Raw genomic sequence first — 13,388 nt, 5'->3', positions numbered from 1 at the left:
TATACGTGAAATCTTGTTGGCTTCGTTTTAATAATTATTTGTACTTGTTAGTCCCATATCCCATTTTGGACGTTTCAATAATATCTACCCATATTTAATATATTCCAACTTAACTTATATTTTCTTCCTATATTACCCATATTGAATATATTCAAACCTTGTAAATTTAAGGTAGATTGGTTAATAAAATGTGAAAAAAAAAATTAATTGGTTAATTAATTGATTATGGATTGACGACATGGCTTTAAGTCTCTAAGGAAATTACTCACTTGAATTATGCAATTATGGCTGATGCTTTTCCAGAAAAAAAAAAAAAATTCAAAAAACTTAAATAAGACAAAACTAATTATGAATTGTTTTTGTACTTTAACGTTAGATTCCAAAAATTCTTATTTTTCGTGATTGATTCCATATAGAACTATCATGTGAAAACGGAGGGAGTATATGCTTATACCTGGAGATATATACATTTTCACACGTCTTTTAAATCATGAAAAGTCAAAAGAAGTAAAAAGAAATAGGGACAAAGCTAGTACTATACTTCATTTTATAAATTAATCGCACCTTAAAATATAAATATTGTCGTATATCCCAAACTATAGTCATTTGAACTATAGCCTCTGGTCATTCGTATTCCTATTAGCTACCCTTAAAGTTACTATATGGTGCAGTTAATCAATTATTGTCAATTTATAAAATATATAGTCACTAAAATCAGTAATGTTGTCATTTGAACTATAGCTTTTAGCTACCCTTTATACTTATATATATAATGCAATTTCTCAACTATTGTCAACTTATAATATAAAATATATGGTCACTAAAATCAGTAATGCTGTCATTTGTATTATAACTTTTAGCTACCCTTATACTCCATACTATATAGTGCAGTTTATCAATTAAAAGCAAATTTCCTATAATGACATTTGTATGTCTTATATTGTCATTTGCTTTTAAATTGCAAAAATACTTTATATAGTCATTTATAATAAGCTATATTGCCAAACGTGTAAGTTATATGGTCTACGGAGTATATACAAAAGTTACAACAATCATTTCTCCCTTCTAAATTGCAAAAATGGTATACCCATCAGGGTAATCTTCAACCTGTAGATATATAACAATACATAATTTTCATATAATATTGTATGTGAATTACAATAATTAATTGGACTAAGTTTACCAAAATTACAATATATACTCGAACCCAAAATTACAATATAATGCCGAACTCAAAATACTTGTTGCCAATGGTTCTTGTATCCAGCAGTCCACTAATGTCCTCCAATGCTTTTTCGTTTGCATACAGATACTTTATATCATCAGCAGTAGAAACCTTGTAATCCTTTGTCCAGCATGTACTTCAACTTGTCCTCAGACACCTAAACAGAGTTACAGTAAAAAGAAAATTCTAACAGAGTTAACCAATTCTGGCACTCTTAGGAGTCAAGTAAAGAATTCACAAAGCCAACCCAAATTGTCCCAGTTCCATCACACATATAATGTGCATGTGCTTGACTAAAAGGAATTGGTGAGAGAACATAGGAGATATGGAAGGTGTTAAATGAAATGACGACACTTTAACACTTTGTTTGGATAAAAGGAATTGGTGAGAAAGAAAAAAACGGATGCATTTTCCTTTGTCTGGCTAGCAGATAGCAAATCCCAAATAAAGGGGGCAAGGGAAATGGAAGGAAGGCATTTTCCTTTGTCTAGCTAGCGAAATAGCAAATAAAGGGGCTAACAACTCTCATGGCAGCAAAACAGCATTCATATAATATTCCTGTCATCGAAGATGATTATTACTTTATGATTTTTCCCTCTTTTCCCCTCCTCTTCTCTCATATCAAAACAAGAGTAGTGAATTTCTTATTCGCTCACCACACCTCCTCTACTTGTTTCCTAATAGACCCTTGGTTTAATGACAACCCACTTCCATACCATTTTATGGGAATAATCGCCAATATAAGAAACATGAAATTCAAAGACATGTCACATAGTTCATTTGAATCTAGTGTCCAACACTTCTCTACTAGAAAAATTATAAACCTAAGTGAGAATGAATGGCAAAACATCTATAACAGCAACTGCATGAAACGTAATACAGCCACGATTTTCCAAAATTATGCACATTTGGACCTGCTTCAACCCCCGCATAAGGCACAATTCATATAGCCATATTTACATCAAAACGTAGGGATATCTACTTATTTAATATACTTCGGCCAAAGCTTTATCCTTTGTCTGATTTAAAAGCACCACATTGCTCTTTTATTTTAGCATGTAGAGCACCAAAGGGTTTCATCAATCAGACCGATTCCAGGAAGGAGCAAAGAGCAAAATAAATGAAATGATTAGACAGTATATTAGACAAAATAACCAAGGATCATAGAGAGAACATACAAGCTAAGGGGCTTGACTAAAATGCTAACACCCATCAAATAAAATATAAGCATGTATCTTTGTATCTTTAGATTTTGTAAGCTCAAGAGTACAATTAAGATTTTCATTAGCATCAAAAAAGAAATTCAGTAACAGCACTACATCAAAAAGACTAAAATCAACATTCCAGCTCCAAGCAGCTGTCTCTAGCCTTCCCATTACAGCACCTATACAACTCAACAAGTGTAACGATTCTTGGCACCCCTGTCGTGTTTCTTAGCATCATCCTGAAAGTACAAATTAAGCCGTCATTTAAGCAGAACATATGCAAGAGGAATACAGAAACTGTAAAAACAGAAATACAGCTTACATGAAATATGAATCCAATAGTCTCATTGTAATCAAGAAACATTTTCCACTGTTTTCCAATGCTCAGCTATGGCAATAAAACAGAAGTTAAAATGATCCGAAAACAGATACAAAACGTCAAAACATCAACAAATGGGGGTTGACAGTGGATATTATTAGGAAATACTTAGAGTTCAAAAATTATTAATTGTTATCCAAATTATATATTGTAAGTACTGAATCATTCTCAGAAGCACCCAATAAGTCTCATGATCATGAATTCTTAACGCTCAAATTTGTTGCAAATAGGAGACGCATATGTAAAAATTTGCAGAAAGTTTAAGAACATATGTAGAGGAAACAAAGTAAGAGAAAAGAACGAAGGTAAGAAATTTAGAAAAAGATTATAAGCCATAGAATTGTTAGAGAATTATGAATGCAGCCCCAAGGAAAGATTAAGAAGCCAAGAAAATAAGAAAGGAGAGATTAAGAAAAATAATAAAGCATTAAGAACATCAATTGATGCGTGTTTTTGGCATGAATTCCTAAACTTATACCAAATCAGGAAATGCATATAACGCTTATATTTACTTTTATTTTTGATTGGCTAATAATGATCTTATGAACGAAGACAGGACACATGAAGGATTTATCTACATAGAAACAGACTGGGAGGAGGTTAAGAGGGCTGAATCAATAGTAGTCTTCATGCTTCTGCATTTCCAACAATTCCCAACACAACAAATAATTGCTTATAATTGATGTTAGAAAGAACATCAGAGTTAAAATTTGTTCAGCAAGAGCTCTTAACTACCCAAATCACAATCTGTATAGAACTAAGGAGCCATCTTTAATGCCAATTTAATAAAATCAAACTCTTAATATACAGTAAGCAGAATTATGGCATGGTAAAAAGGGATTTTTCTCAATAACTATAGAATAAACATTTAAGCCAGCACAGGTGTAGTGAAAATCAAAGAGAGTATAAGGAATATAAATGTGCAGCCATAGAAGCATAGACATACCTGAGCAGATTCATTGGCAGCATTCTTTGTCCATATGGATATTTTATCTTGCCTAGCCCTAACATTGACAACTGCTCCACATATCTCATCTCCATGATCAAATTGCTCTCCAATCATCGCCAGCAGCTGGAAATCAATCACCTAGGTCAGAAGCAATATAGAGATATGCATTTTAAAAAAACTGTAACAGGTTCTCAAAGCATACCGTGTAGAGCCAGGATGTATCGGATTTTCCTCTTGGGAAGGTAACAGTCCACTTGCCTCCATTAGCACAGATTGGATCCTCCCATTTGGGCTCAATTTTATTCTTGAAACAGTGAAAATCTGCCCCTGGCCCCAATTTGCTTGGATGGCGTATGTTGTTGTAAAGGCTGAAATGGGGAAAAAAAAAATTATACAAACATTAGCTGATTGTTGAAGGTCATAAATTAAGATAGGCAATGAAAAGAAAATAGCAGAATCTCCAGACTGAGGATGATCGTCCAAATCTGGCAAACAAATGCAAATATCTATGATTTTGATATATTTCAGAATACCTTAGGCATTAGTATTACACAAATATTTTACTTAAGCTCATACATCAAACTTAGGCACAGAAAAAAGTAGCTGGAGGAATATCAGTATTCGGAAATCATATATGCACAAGTGCTACTATACACAACATCTAGCCAAAAGTTATTAAAAATGGTTAGAATACCCCCCTACCCTCCTCTCTCTTTTTCCTTGAGGAATTGATTGACTCATGCACATGCCTTACAACATAAATAATATGACACAGATATATGAAGTATAGGAAAGCAGACTGTATCAAGGAACAACAAAATGAATCATTATCTAGGAGTCATTCAATCATAATAAAAAGGAAAGTTCAATGCAATATAACTCCTTGATAACACATGCTATATGTTTATACAGATGAACATCTACTTCAATGCTCATTGCTGGCCATGCAAATCAGTAGAACAAGATATCAAGGAAAAGGCACAGCACCAGAATATTTCAAGAATAAAAATGGCTACAGGATGGAAATATTTACAGTATAAAGGTCACAACTCACATTAACGTTATTAGATGCACACCAGCTCATTGTTAGCTACTACTTAAATGAATTTGGTATATTTTTTAACAAGAAAGACTCAAGATCTGACTTAAGAGAAATAGCATTCAGGATATATCTTAATCATATAATTAGAAAGAACAAAACTTTAAAGTCTACAACATGTTCAAATTGTTGCTAGCTCTTGTTTTCATTCTATAAAAAAATTTCAAACAAAAGTTCAGATTTCTCAATATCATTCTAATATGCCACATGCCGATAGTAAAGACATAAGACAATTCTTTATAACCTATGACATGAACCACTTTGCAAATTAACACTATTTAACCTCTATTACTTCATCCACCCCCCGTATTTAAAAGGCATGAGTTGCGCAATTTGATGAGCAAAAAGTAATATAGGGACATCAGTAATATTGATATCAGAAACGTAATATTCATCAACATCCAAAATCCAATGAATAATTCCTAAGTAGTGTCACTTAAAAGATCCAATAGACCCATGATATTGTTCTTGAAAGCAAATCCAATAACCCGGTAACGAATGGTTCTTCACCAATACCCGTAATGAATGCTCCCATCTGTATGAAATAGCTAAAGCCTTCTCTTCCCTCCTCTTCCCCCCCACCCCCCCTCCCCCAGTATTACCATCAACATCTTACAAGAAAATCCATAAATTTCGCAAGAAACCCTTATTCATCCCATCAAATGCCCCAAGAAGTCAAGTTGTTCATAGAAACCAATCAAACCATTAACCCTAATTCACAAATTCAACACTCCCGTTTTCAATCCAAGCTTAATGATTAACAATTTGCTACGCTAATCAAGAAATCAACACACATATCAAACTAAATAATTTCACCCAAAAGATTCTCAGTCACCCACATCAAATTTCTCCAAGAAAACGAAATCAAAACCCTAATTCAATCACCCACATCACAAAAAGATTGAAACAAACCAAATTCAATAAATACACAATCAAATAAAAAAATCCAACAAATAAAATTGAAAAACAAAGATAAAAAGTGAAACCTCCAGAATTCTTCAACAGTAGAGAAAGTGTAAATGGGTCTAATAGAGCTACCCCAAGCAGCTTGTTTCGATTTAGCAGTAGGATTATCGAACCAAAAAGTCCAAGCATTCTCAAGAGGATGAGTTGTTGCGATTGATTTTCTGGGTTTTCCGGCGTTTGAGTTGTCGTCGATAATCTCGCCTTCCTCCAAATCATCATCGTCTTCTCTCTTGTCTTCAATCTCAGTTGCCGCCATTGATTTCTCAAGCTCTTCTACTGCCATAGTTTTGTATCTCTCTCTAAAATCTTTCAAATTTAGTGGGATTTTCGACTTTCTGAGGAAATTTTGATGATTGATTTCTGAGCTTGAAATGGAAGTGAAGAAGAAATTATGAAGTAATTGGGGTTTTTATATTTCTGGGAAATTAGAATAGTGAATGTTGTTTTTGGGGGGTGATTTAAAGATTTTTGTTGAGGCTTGGGCTTGTTACCGTTTTCTTATAGTTGAGCCCAAATAAAAATGGTGTTGAGAATTGAGACTTTATGTCCAAACTCCAAAGACTCCAAACTGTATCACCGCAAATTTTTAGCTGGTCTCGAGACCAGCCTCTCGCGACCAACCATAGTTGGCTGGTCTCGTGCTATAGAAATGAACATTTACTAGAAAAAAATGAACATTTACTAGAAAAAAAATGAACATTTTATAATTGAACATTGCAATATATAAAAATGAACATTTATAATATAAAAATAAAATAAAGAGATTATGAAACTTAAAAAAACAGATTGTACATCAGATGTTATATGACTGAACATTTCAGTTGTAAATAAAAATGAACATATCATTTTGTTGCTTATTCATCAACATTTTTTTTAAGCTTCAAGTGAATACATTGATTTGTTCAATTCTCTTGAATGAATATCTTGCAATTTGTTGAACTATATGATTTAATACCAATTAAATAAATCAACAATATGTTTTTTAATAATGAACAAAATGCTAATGTCTAACATTATTAAATGCTGATGTTAATTGAACTTCCTTTACTATAAAAACGAACATTTTATACAAGTGAAAAAACACAAAAAATTGTATTAATTAAAAAAGAAAATGAACATTTATTTTATAAGAATAAACATCATACAGCATGAAAATGAACATTTATTTTATAAGAATGAACATCATACTACATGAAAATGAACATTTAATTATTGAGAAGTATAAAATTATTGTAAAATATGTTCAGTTAGAAAATGTTCATTTTTGTTATAATAAATGTTCATTTCTGAACGAGGGACCAACCAGAGTTGGCTGGTCTCGAGTCCAACTAACAACAACCGCCGTATCACATTGGAAATCGCGAAAATCCAACTTTTGAACTACTAACTAGTATATATATGGCCCGGGCGATGCCCCGGTATGCTAGTTTGAAGGCTAATCATGTTCGACTGATTTGATAATTATCTTGAAATTTCATACTATATTTGTTTGATAGAAAAGCACAATAAATGAATAGCTAAGATGGTAAGCCTTGTAACTCAATACTTGTTGGTCTTGAGTTCAAATCTTGCTATAAGCTTTTTTAGTTGCCAAATCTAATACATGTTGTGGAGGTGACATATTATCTTATTGTTTAAAGGTGTGACACGTGACACGTATTGCTGACATGTCATGTTTATAGTGCTTAAAAAAGAGACACGTGAAACATATTATGTTTTAGGAACGCTTTTTAATATATAAAGTATAGATAAATTTTCTAGTCAAATATTGCTAACGTAATATCATATCATATCATATACTTCACGTGTCCCTTATTTTTTGCTCCATTTGCATATATTTAGGTCAAACTTTTAAAATATTAGCCATAATTCTTGTTAATCTATAAGTGATAATCTATTTATGGGGGCGTTTGGTTCACAAAGTGGTATGAGTTTGGAATTAGGAATGAAATTAAGGTGGTATAGGGTTGGAACTTGATTCTTAATTCATTGTGTTTGGTTGTTGTTCAGGATTGAGTTTTTTATTTTTATTTGATACCTAAAGGTGTGGTATAAGCCATATCCACCTTCCCCCTTGGATTTCTAAACTTAAAAATTAGATTTTCTTAAGCAAACATTAGGTATGGGTTTTACTTATTCCAACCCCATACCTCATACCTAAAACCTATGAACCAAACGCCCCCTATATGGAATCTTGTTGGAATCGTCTCATAGTATAGCTATTACTCCATTTTCCATATATTATAATAATAGGACAATACATCATAATAAATATTAGTCTATATGCCATATCTTTAATACATCATATTTTATTCCTTTAAATGGTTAATATATTATAAATAAGGTAATTTTGTAACAATATTTAAATGATGAATCTATTAATTAAATTATTATTATTATCATTATATCTCAAAAACAGACAAAGTCATACAACCTACAATAAATTAGTGGGAAGCCGAGATACAATCTGGGCCCCCACTCCTCTAGCTATAGCAAAGCCTACCCTAGTGAAGATATGTGCTGCAACATGAGCCCCAATGTCTTGCGTCGCCGAGAACCTCTGAACCCGCTTCAGCAACGCAACACCTCCTTCTCTAATTCCCCAAGAGAAGAAAAAGAGAAGGGAATGAAACCATATCCAATCAGTCGATAACTAGCTTCATACTTCACCCACTTCCGATGAGCCGCATCAGCCACAACCCGTCCACAAACAAAGTCAGATAGCCCTGTCTGTGTCAAGGAGAAGACCCTGTTAAGTCCACACATACGTCGCGACCACGATCCCATGAATAAAGTAACACATCTGCAGGTCTGAGGGCCCCATCATTTCCTCCAGACAACCCTATGTCAACTTCCTTTTTTTTTTTTTTTTTTTTTTTTTTTTTTTTTTCTGAAATCCCAGATTTATAGCAAATATCAACAAGGGTTTCCCGGACAACATTATGCCGATGTTTAATACCCACAATACTAGCAAACGACACCGCGTGATCACCGAAAATATCCCCAGTAAAAACCCGACAACAAGCAGAGCACGGCGTCGAGATAGAGAACAATAGAACACCCATCCGGTAGCACAAGACACATCGGTAGGTCTTTGCGTTCATCGTCTGACCCAACCCAGAAATAAGGACCGCCCAACAGCCCTATGTCAACCTTTATTATTATTATTATTTAAAAACTTTCAAAATCGTACAACCTATAAAAAATTAGTAGGATGCCGAGAAACAATCTAGGCCCCCACTCCTCTAGATATAGCAAAGCCTATCCTAGTAAAAATATGAGCAGCAACACGAGCCCTAATGTCCAGAGTTGTTGAAAACTTCTAAATCCGCTCAAGAAACGCAACAACCTCCTTTTTAATTCCCCAAGTAAAGAAAAAGAGAAGGGAAGGAAACCATATCCAACCACCCGACAACTAGATTCGTACTTGACATGCTTCCGATGAGCTGCATCAGCCACAACCCGTCCGGAAAAAGTCAGATAACCCAAATTGTGTCAAAGGAGAAGACTTTGTCAAGTCAACACAGACATCACGACCACGATCCCAGGAATAAAGTAACACATATGTAGGTCTGAGGGCCCCGTCGTTCCCTCCACACAACCCAATGTAATTAAAATTATTATTATTATAAAAAATTTTAAAAAATATAATTGGAGAAATGGAAGTTATTTAATTAGAGGTTATAACATATATATATATATATATATATATATATATATATATAAATATATATATATATATATATATATATATATATATATATATATATATTTAAAAGATTTGAGAATTGGGTTTTTGGAGGGTTGTGGTTAACTGACTATTAGATTATATAAAAGATTGTCTTCCTTTTTTTTGTAATAATGATACTTTACATCAATTCCCAACACTTTATCTCTCCATCTCTTCAATAATTCTCAACCACTTTTTTTAGAGTGCAACTAGGCGCATAGTTGCTATTTATTTGGAGTGTATATAGGAGGGCTAACTGGTAAAATCACATAATTGTTATGATTTTTTATTGTTACATTGGTATTTTTAATGTACTATTATACTTACAGTGGTATTTTTATCCTACTATTATACATGTATTTATACTACTAGAGTATAGGTTGTTTTAGTAGTACTATTTATATCTATTATAGGTAACAACTGTACAATATTTGATGACAATTTATATACTTATTTGTACCACCAGAAAAAAAAAAATTCCACAACTTTTTTTTTCTTATAGTTGCTATTTACTTGCCATGCGCCAATACTTAACCTTTTATTTATTTATTTATTTATTTATTTTTTTTAATCTCTCTCCAACCCCACATGCACTTATGTACTTCCACCAGCTTTCTTAATTCTCTTGAAAAAATGCAAATAGACTCTTAATTAAGGGACGTAAGGAGTTATAAATATGTGTCATATTTGCATATTTTAATTATCTTTTTTTTGAGGGAAATTTGCATTTCAATTATCTAAGTTATTTTTAATACAATTTTTTTTTTCTTCTATTGATTAAGTGTAGTGAAATTCACGGGACCTAATTTAGTGTTTTATTAATATCAAGTTTTTATAATATTTAGTAAAATTTGTCAGAAAGGTAATTTTATGTAAGTCTTTTTTGTTGCAAAGGTCCTTTTAAGGTGGCACAAAAGGTCCTTTTATCGGATTTGGGTTGTGGTGAGGGTCCTCTGACCAGATTCCGACCATTGACTTTTTTTTAATTTTTTTTTTCGGCCAATAAAAAAGTCACGTGCATTTTTCCCTCTTTCTTAAGCCCTAATTGCTTCATCCTCCTCACCCTTTGTGATACATAAAAGTTGTGGTTTAAGTTGAAAATTCTATCATACACGAGGGTGTACCAAGCCTGTGTAAATCTACAACATTTTTTTTTATTAAAAAAATTGTAACTAATTCCTTAATTAAAGCATTATGTTATTCTCTTCCATATTTATACATTTCTAAATTAGATTTTCTTCTACATTCATTCATTTTTAAATTTTAGAAACATAGAGGAAAAAGTGTAGAGAGAGAAATTGAATAATTAGAGAGAGAAGTAGAAGGTTAATAGCAAAAATGGCGGTATAAGATGAATTTCGTTATGATTTGGATCGCCGATTTGCAATGGAGGATCATGCAAAAGAAATTTTTTGATGATGGTGGTAATATTGTTGAGTTTGAATCCAAAGGAGAAGGTAATTTTTATATATTCACTACAAAAAACTAGACATTTAGCAACAGGTCAAATCCGTTGCTAGATGGTACTTTTCTGTCGCTAAATATAGGTAGCGTCAGATTTTGAAACGGAATTACTCCGTTAGTAAAATTGTTGTTGCTAAATGAGACTAGTGACGTTTTATTTGTTTTCCGTTGCTGAACTTAGCAACATATTTTTATTTCCGTCGCTGGTTTTAGCAACGGATTTTTATTTCTGTCGCTGGTTTTAGCAACGGATTTTTATTTCCGTCGCTGGTTTTAGCAACAGATTTTTTTATCCGTCGCTGGTATTAGCAACGGAAAAAAAAATCCGTCTCTAAATTTAACAACGGAAAAATTATTTTGTGTCTATATGTAGATGCTATTCGGTTCGACCTCACTCGGGTCAACCCGAATCGACTTTCCATGTAAGACTCCTTAAATTTCCAATCTCAAGAATCGCAATAGGTAGAAGTCGAACCCGTGACCTCATAGTCACATAGTGAAACTCTTACCAACTATACCAAATATCATTTGTTTACTTCTATGCACATAATTGATAATAAGTGAAAGAAAAATTAGAGACGGAATTTAAAATCCGTCTCTAGTTTAGAGACGGATTTTAGTTTACATAATTCGTCGCTAAAGTAATATTTTACATAATTTGTTTTGAAAATAATTTAGAGACGAAATTAAAAATCCGTCGCTCATATCAGCAACGGAAAAATAAAATCCTTCTCTAATTTAGCAAAGGAAAAAAAAAATCGTCTCTAATTTAGCAACGGAAAAAAAAATCCGTCTCTAAATTTAGCAATGGAAAAAAATCCGTTTCTAATTTTGCAACGGAAAAAAATCCGTTTCTAATTTAGAAACGGATTTTCAATTCCGTTTCTAATTTAGAGACGGATTTTTTAATTCCATCTCTAATTTAGAAACGGATTTTTTAATTCCGTTTCTAAATTAATTTAGAGACAGATTTTTTAATTCCGTCTCTAATTTAGAAACGGATTGAATTCCGTCGCTAGAATTCCGTTTCTATATGGACATTTTTTTGTAGTGATTTACGTATTTAAGTTTTTTTTTTATTATTATTGTTTTTTATTCTTCAGAATTTAGATTATGTGAAATCAATATTGATATTAGTTTTTATAATTTATATTTAATTTTCAATTATTACTAGTTTTTGCATTTTTTCTAAATTTGTGTTATTTTTTGGAGGTTGAAGACGATGTTCTTCGAATTATGATGAATGTTCTTGTTCATTTTTTTGATACATATTTAATTTTTATCATTTTAATGAATATGTTCTTTAAGTTTGATCAATATGTTCTATGGGTCTAACCTATATGTTCTTTACATTACCAATTATATTATTCAAGGTTTGTAGATTAAAAATACTCTTTTGTTAAACTTTTATGTGCTTTAAGGTCTACATTCTTTGAATTTATCTCTTAAGTTATTTGAACTTGACCCTTATATTCATATGATCTATATGACATTTTTAATTATTATGATATTTATTTTGAATATCATTTATTAATTATGTTTTATTTTGTATATTTATTATCATCTATTATTTTTTTTGAAATCAGGATCATGAAGGTTGATAACGATATTCTTTTGGGATCTTCTCTAGTGATAAAGAACATTCGTAATATTAATAAAGAACATAATTGTATTATGTAATGAATATTATGCATATTTACCCATCTTGACACAAAAACAAAATTCAAAGAACATTTCACAATAAAGAATGAACATTATGTGGCGAAAAGAGTACATCATGAAAGTTGAACATGATATGGATACAAAATTCAAAGAACATTTTACTGTAAGCAATGAACATGTGACTATAAAGAACATTAACATATAAAATAGTTTATTACAAAGATATAATAAAGATCATTATAATATCAAAATAGACATATGAAATAACATAACGTTAATAATTAATTATACATTACAAACAAATATAAAATACATCATGTTTTCAGATAAATAACAATATTAAATCATATAAGGAACATCACAAGTAATAATACACATGATCACATGACAATAAAATTTTGAAAATAAAATTTTAAATTTTAAATTTTGAATTTTGAAAATGAAATCTTAAATTATATTTAATTGAAAAAAATTTTAGGGAGTGATAATTATTCTAACGAGGAATTGTTTTTTTTTTTTTTTTTTTGGGAAAGAAATGAAATGATTGGGATGAAAGTAAATATTTTTGAAATCTAAACATTAATTTTGGGGAAAAAAAAATATTCAGTAGTCATCTTTACTATATTTGAAATATCCCCTCTGTAAATAACGTGTTCTTTTTATTTTGCTTTATGTTCTTTGCAGGTGTACCAAACATGGTACACTTGGG

General features: G+C 31.6%; 1 protein-coding gene across 2 annotated transcripts; it reads right to left on the bottom strand.

The window, feature by feature from the left end:
- Positions 1-2,342: 2,342 nt before the first annotated feature.
- Positions 2,343-6,267, bottom strand: LOC110728828 (eukaryotic translation initiation factor 4E-1-like). 2 transcript variants are annotated; one of them, XM_021908496.1, is made up of 5 exons: positions 5,844-6,266; positions 3,961-4,126; positions 3,756-3,881; positions 2,753-2,818; positions 2,367-2,669 (listed from the first exon to the last, which is right to left on the bottom strand). In XM_021908496.1, exons 1-5 carry the CDS (start codon positions 6,104-6,106, stop codon positions 2,619-2,621), a joined length of 672 nt encoding a protein of 223 aa, XP_021764188.1. In that variant the 5' UTR covers positions 6,107-6,266; the 3' UTR covers positions 2,367-2,618. The 2 variants fall into 2 exon arrangements, with proteins under 2 accessions (XP_021764189.1, XP_021764188.1); XM_021908497.1 differs by lacking the exon at positions 2,753-2,818 and having other exon boundaries at positions 2,343-2,669; positions 5,844-6,267.
- Positions 6,268-13,388: the final 7,121 nt, after the last annotated feature.

Source organism: Chenopodium quinoa, unplaced genomic scaffold (assembly GCF_001683475.1).
Source record: "Chenopodium quinoa cultivar QQ74 unplaced genomic scaffold, ASM168347v1, whole genome shotgun sequence".
Lineage (NCBI taxonomy): Eukaryota > Viridiplantae > Streptophyta > Magnoliopsida > Caryophyllales > Amaranthaceae > Chenopodium > Chenopodium quinoa.
This window is presented reverse-complemented; position numbering and strand designations above follow the sequence as displayed.

Bases quoted from the DNA above. Each gene is read 5' to 3' on its own strand.
- LOC110728828 (XM_021908496.1), bottom strand. From the start codon at position 6,106: ATGGCAGTAGAAGAGCTTGAGAAATCAATGGCGGCAACTGAGATTGAA. The intron at 2,819-3,755 runs GTATGTCTATGC...TTATTGCCATAG, and splicing joins CTGCCAATGAATCTGCTCAG to CTGAGCATTGGAAAACAGTG. The intron at 2,670-2,752 runs GTAAGCTGTATT...TTGTACTTTCAG, and splicing joins CTATTGGATTCATATTTCAT to GATGATGCTAAGAAACACGA.